This window comes from Ammospiza caudacuta, chromosome 2, assembly GCF_027887145.1.
Source record: "Ammospiza caudacuta isolate bAmmCau1 chromosome 2, bAmmCau1.pri, whole genome shotgun sequence".
Taxonomy (NCBI): Eukaryota; Metazoa; Chordata; class Aves; order Passeriformes; family Passerellidae; genus Ammospiza; species Ammospiza caudacuta.
In genome coordinates, this window is record NC_080594.1 from 93816054 (window position 1) to 93822053 (window position 6000).

At 39.1% G+C, this 6000-nt stretch overlaps 1 protein-coding gene across 5 annotated transcripts in view; it reads left to right on the plus strand.

Annotated features, from left to right (window-relative positions):
- LIMS1 (LIM zinc finger domain containing 1) overlaps positions 1 to 3626 on the plus strand; it is a 68310-nt gene extending 64684 nt beyond the window's left edge. For 3 of the 5 annotated variants that reach the window (XM_058800451.1, XM_058800452.1, XM_058800448.1), the window contains exons 9-11: positions 1184 to 1259; positions 1509 to 1700; positions 2110 to 3626. In XM_058800451.1, coding sequence (XP_058656434.1) covers positions 1184 to 1259; positions 1509 to 1656 — 224 coding nt within the window. In that variant the 3' untranslated portion in view covers positions 1657 to 1700; positions 2110 to 3626. The remainder of the gene's footprint in view (positions 1 to 1183; positions 1260 to 1508; positions 1701 to 2109) is intronic. The other 2 variants (XM_058800450.1, XM_058800449.1) reach the window with 1 other exon arrangement.
- Positions 3627 to 6000: the final 2374 nt, after the last annotated feature.

The following is a 6000-nucleotide window of genomic DNA, read 5'->3' on the forward strand; positions in this document are numbered from 1 at the left end:
ACAACCCAAAATGCTTTAGAGGAAAGAGTCCTCATTTTCAGGAAAATTCTACAGGAAGGAGCAGAAATTGAACTTTTCTGATAACTACATCTCTGTATGATTCTAACCTTTCACCATATATTCCGATACCCATAATTTAAGTTTTGGTCTCTGAGCTGAAAATATACAGTGTACATTAATTTCTTTATTTTCTGTGCATGTCTTAAATTACATTTCTTCTCTCATTTCTGAATACAAATTTTAAGTCAGCTGTCACAAATTTGGTATCCAGCATTGTTTTCTGTTGGTGAAACAAATATCTGTAGCAGCAGTTTTTCAGGAGGGTGTCTATGACTGCATTACTGAGGTTGCTTGGGAGCAAAGACTTTGACCTGTCTAGTATTATTCTGGAAAATAGTGGAATAACTGTGTATCTGTGGACATGCTTGCCCCATAGTGCAGAAAAAACTCTCTGCATGACAATGCTTTGGTTCTCCTTGTTGTTGACAAAATACTTTGAGAAAAACATTGAGAGATTGAGTGAGAAAAACATTATAAGAAAAATATTGCCCTGCATTCCCTAAATTAGGAAAATTTTGGAAGGCGAAACTAGAAAGCTGTACTGAGAGAAAGAACAGGAACTGGATTTACCCACAGAACAAATAGGAAATAGTTACTTTCTCTTCAACACAAAGAATAAAGAGAGTCCATTTTTTTTTCACCTTGATAGGGCTGATTTACCAGCAGTGTCTAGCTGCTGCCCTTACACTATTTACTTCAGCTGGGCAAGTGCAACTGTTGATTGCAGGGCAGTCTGAACTGGATCTGAGAAATGAAACTGTATGAAAACATAAACACAATTGTGCTGGATTGCTCTTCAGCTGGAAGCATTTCCTGATTAAGTTGGAACCTGGCCTCACAGAACCATTGGAGATCAGCTGGGTATGAGATGAAGTGGAAGCAAAAAATAGGAGGCAGAAATAGGTTAAGCTGGTCTTGCCTCAGGGACAGCTGTATCAATGCTTCACAGTCCTGCACATTACTCTCTAAAATGTGCCTCGCCAGTCTGGCCACGTTATGATGATCCTTAATACAAGAATCAATGAGTGTTCCTTACACCTCATGAATATGTAAACTTAAAATTTTTGTAATCACTTTTTTTTTATTGTTAAGGCTAATGATTTCTTTTTTCCCATCTCTCTAGTTGTGTCTGCTCTGAATAAGGCATGGTGTGTGAACTGTTTCGCTTGTTCAACTTGCAACACTAAGTTAACCCTCAAGTAAGTTTATGGATAAGTGTGATGTCTTCAACACATATCACTGGTTCTCTTCAAAGTGTAGATGTTGCTATAGTGTAGCTGTTCCTGTATGAAAAACATGTAAGCAGCATCGAGGAAATAAGTGTCTCTTCCTCTTGCTCCACTCAGTACTTTCCATCTCTTTCCACTGTCTCTTCAGGTCTTCCTTCAGTTAGTCTTCCTAACTCTTCTCCTTTTCCATCCTTTATTTTTTCTTGTTTAACTCTAAAGGGATAAGTTTGTTGAAATTGATCTAAAACCTGTCTGCAAACACTGTTATGAGAAAATGCCAGATGAATTTAAGCGACGACTTGCCAAACGGGAACGTGATGCAAAGGATAAAGAGAAGCAGAAAAAGAAAAAGCCAATCTGTTTGTAAACTTCCTTTCCTTCTCACCGCCACCTCTGCTCCTTTCTTCTGTGGTTAGTCCTGAGGATGTTTTTTTTTTGCACTTTTGCATGAAGTTATGGCAGTCAAAACCAAAACATCTTTCACGCAGCTGCAACTTGAAATACTAACCTGTTATTCCATTATCTTATGTTTAGTCTACAATTAGATTTGAAAGGCTTTCTAAATTACACTGTTAATAAATATGAGCTTTTGGGTAAAATCTGCACAACTTGCTCAACAGGGTATTGTAATCACTGTCTGCAGTGTACAGAACTTATAACTTAGTGTATTTGTAAAAATTTATTTGTATAAATTTGTGATTACAAAAATTGGGGAGCTAATTTTTTGCTTGTGCACATTTAATAGGAGATTTTTTTAAATTTTTTTTTTACTATCTCATCTGTTAAAACTTTGTCTGTTTCTTTTGCTTTGTTATTTTAGGAATAAATTTGTTGAGTTTGATATGAAGCCGGTGTGCAAAAAATGTTACGAGAAGTTTCCTCTAGAGCTGAAGAAAAGACTGAAGAAATTAGCTGAAACTTTGGGAAGGAAGTAAAGACTTCATCTGCTCTCCTCTTCCTTTGTGAAAATCTTACAGATAAATACTTGTGGGGTAGGGAGGAGTTGCTGCTTTGAGGCTGCAGTCAGACAACGGATGCTGATGCATGCCTTCTATCAATCCAAAATATATTAAGATTCTCTGTTCTCTCTACATGATGCTTACTTGTTGACAAACAGACCATACTTCCAAAATAAATACCAGCTCACCTGAAAGGTTTTTGACCAATAATGCCATTGTACTGATGCAGGTGGCCCGTTCTATACACTAATTCTCTGTGGAACTCTTCAGAGAGAGAAAATTTGCTTGTGAACACCACCTGTGAAAACAAACTTGGCAAATGTACCCAACTTTAGGGACGTGTATTGTCATTTATGTTAGTGAAAATATTAACCTTCATATTAAGCATGCAGACAAAACTCACCCAAGCCCAAGTGATTTGGGCAGGAAACCAGGACGCTTTGCCTCATGGAAAAGTTCACACTTGAAGTTCAGGCTGAGTCAGCTCATTAAGGAGCCTTGTTTCAGATGGTTTGAAAACTATCACATTTCTAAATACAGCCACTGTACAAATGACATACATGAAATGATAAACATGATAGATTATGCTTACATGAAGAATGTTTCTACATCAGGCTTAGCATGAGATACTTATATAAAAAATGTATTCCTATTGCAAGAAATGAGCATACTCAGAACTACTTGAATTTTGCTATATTCACTTAAAATAACACATTAACTTCTATATATGCTTTTGCATTCTATTTACTTTTTGTGCCTTATTCTGCTGGACCATACATAACATTGTACCATTAAATATATATAGTTTTATATTTTATTTCATATTTTTATGCAGAAACTATTATAGAAGGTATTTTCAAAAGATAACATACTTTGCCTTAATTATACAGGATGCAAGAAGAACTTTATTTGAAATGTGAACATCTGCATTTAAAATCTAGCTTCTAGACTTCATTGATTTTCAGAACAATACTGAAAATGCATATTTCAATTAACTGGCAATATTACTTTTACACCTCTGTGTGTAAATATGCAAGGTTTGATCCTGCTAGGATCTACTTTAGCCATCTTCAAGGACTGAGATTACAAATAATAAAAATACTTTATAACATACATTTAATTGTTTTATACTGTTGAGTTCTGTCCATGCAATTTTTTTTTATTTTTCCCTTTGTTTTAGAAAATACAGCTACTTAGGTCTTCTTGATGGTACGAAGTATGCAAACTTTTTTTTTATTTTTATACATTAGTGACTTAAACAGATTTCATGTAATTATGTAACAGGAAGTAAAATTTTCTCTCCTCTTTATGAAAAATTAGTTACTTTAAAACATCTGCTTTCCTGTGTCATCAATAAAGGCCATGTTATTAAACCTTGTATTGCTTCTCTGAAATAAATGCTTGGGATGGGTGTGAAAGCAGTAAAGCCCTCTTGGATCCCTGAGCTTTTACCTGTGACTGTAAATACCTGTAAATACCTCCTTATTAACTTGATTTAAAGGAGACATATGCCTTTCCTAAAGGCATGTGTCTGTATGTAGTTCCAAGGTTCATAAAAGAAACCACAGTTTGTTTCATAAGGAATAGCTTGATTATTCTGGGTATTTTCTCAATTGGCACAGTCACTAGGTTTTCCTAAAGAAAGTAACTTGTCTGAGTGTAAAACATATACCCTCCTGTTAACTTTGTCTCTCCTGTTTTCACTGTAATGAAACTGTCACCCCAAACTTCCAGTTTATTGCTAGATAGGGTATTTTCTGGCTGTTTTATGCTACATAATTATTGAATGCCATAACATTCATAAATGTAGTCAGTCCCCGACCCTGTTTAAGACTATACAAGTTTAAAATGTCCTCAAAAATTGTTTACTTAACTAGCACAGTAGCCCTGTTGGAATTTTGGACTGTGCCATGGATTCAGTAGACCACACACACTCTTGCTTCCTCCTCAAGTTCTGACTTCTAGGTTTTCATGTTACACTGCCTGTACATCTCCTCCTTCAGCCTGTGTGTGCCCAGCCTTACTGCTCAGAGCTGGGAAGGGTCACTAGCCCCAAAGCTGAATGACAAGATCTGGCTCATATCCACACTGCTCAGGGTTACATCCATCTGCAGCACAGTGGCCTCAGATTTCCCTGCCCTCTGGTGGCCCTTGGGCCTGGCACAGGCTGGGTTTTTCCATTTCCAAGTTCCCGATGGTGAACGCTGTGCTGCAGTTCACCAAGGCAGCCCCTTCTGTTTCATGAACTCTAGTGTGTGTGTCAGACCCCAGGATGCAGCACTCAAAGCATCTGAGGGTACTTGAGGGTTCAAAGCCTGATGAAGTGTGGAAAAATGTTGGATGGAAGGGACCCCTAGAGATCAGCTAGCCCAGCCAACTGCTCAGAGTGGGTCTAACTTCAGAGTTGCATCATACAGAAGGTCTTGCTTGGCCAAACTGAGAAGATCACCATGCAAGATTTCACAGGGCTTTGTGGATAGTATGTTCCAGTGCTTCATCACTCTCATGGTGAAAATATTATTACTGGAGTCCTATCTCAAGTGGAGTGTTCCCCAAATCCATATGCTCTATTGGGAACTTTGCCACAAACTGTCATTGGTATAATACCCCTGCACATGGTCATGAAGAGGATTAGTTAAAAGCAGTGCAAGGCAGAGCCAGGGAGCAAGCTAGCAATTAGGCAGCCTGGACAATTACACGTCTGGTGCTGAAGCTCACTTCCTGGCCCAAAGTATTATAAATATTTGAGTAGCTGCACATACTTTCCTGAAAGATGTTTGCTAGTACTGTTTTTCTACCCATGACCCCCTGTAAGGTCTGTCAAGGAATCTGTGAGCCATGTGATTTGGGAATGGATGCCTCAGGAGCTTTGTCCCTTTCTGCTGCATGGATCAATTCAATTCTGCATGGGCAAGAGAGGTTCCTTTAGACAGCCTGGCCAGGCTGACAGTAGGGAGCACTCCAGAAATCCCAGTGGATGTCGCTGTGGGGGGAAGAGCTGAGCCTAAAGCCTTTTGTCCTGTGCCCAGTTCAGTGAGCACACACAGCCACGTTGCAGGGACAGCTCTCTGCAGTACTGTCCCACACAGGGGACAGGATCACCAGGGACAGCACAGGGAGTGTCACTTCTGCAGCACCGGGTGAGACAGTGACCAGAGCCAAAGCATGGACTGGTCTATATGAAGGCAATTTCCCATGCCTCCCCATCAGCTGAGTGCAGGAATATTCTCCAGTGAGTCAGGAAACTCTGATGTTCTCCTCTGCACCATTACCAACACTGCCATTACTTAGCCTGGCAGGTGCAGATAATAAATTGTTCAATAATCCCAGCTGCAGGCACACCATTCAGAGTACAGAAAAAAAATATTTTTTGTGGAATTAAATCCAATGTCCAAATAAATCACCATTATAGAAGAAATAATAAAAGAAAGGATTAATGCTTTCAGTCAGGGTCTTACATGGATGTTGCTGGTCTTAGAGAAAAAGTTGGCTATGTTTCCTTATTTTCTCTGCAAAGAGGGTAAGAGCTGTGAGGCTGTCAGTATATTTAAGGTGTAGCAGGAATCCTGTGACTGTCAGTGGGTTGTTTGAGATTGAGAACTGGAGAAATTTTTAATTACACTTCTTCAGAGACATGGCCCAGTGGCCTCATTTTGACCAAAGCATCTGAACTGGCAGGAAAGATGGCTAATTCCAGTGAGTAGAATCTGAGGCTTCCTGCTGGGAATTTCACCACAGGGCTCATCCTCGAG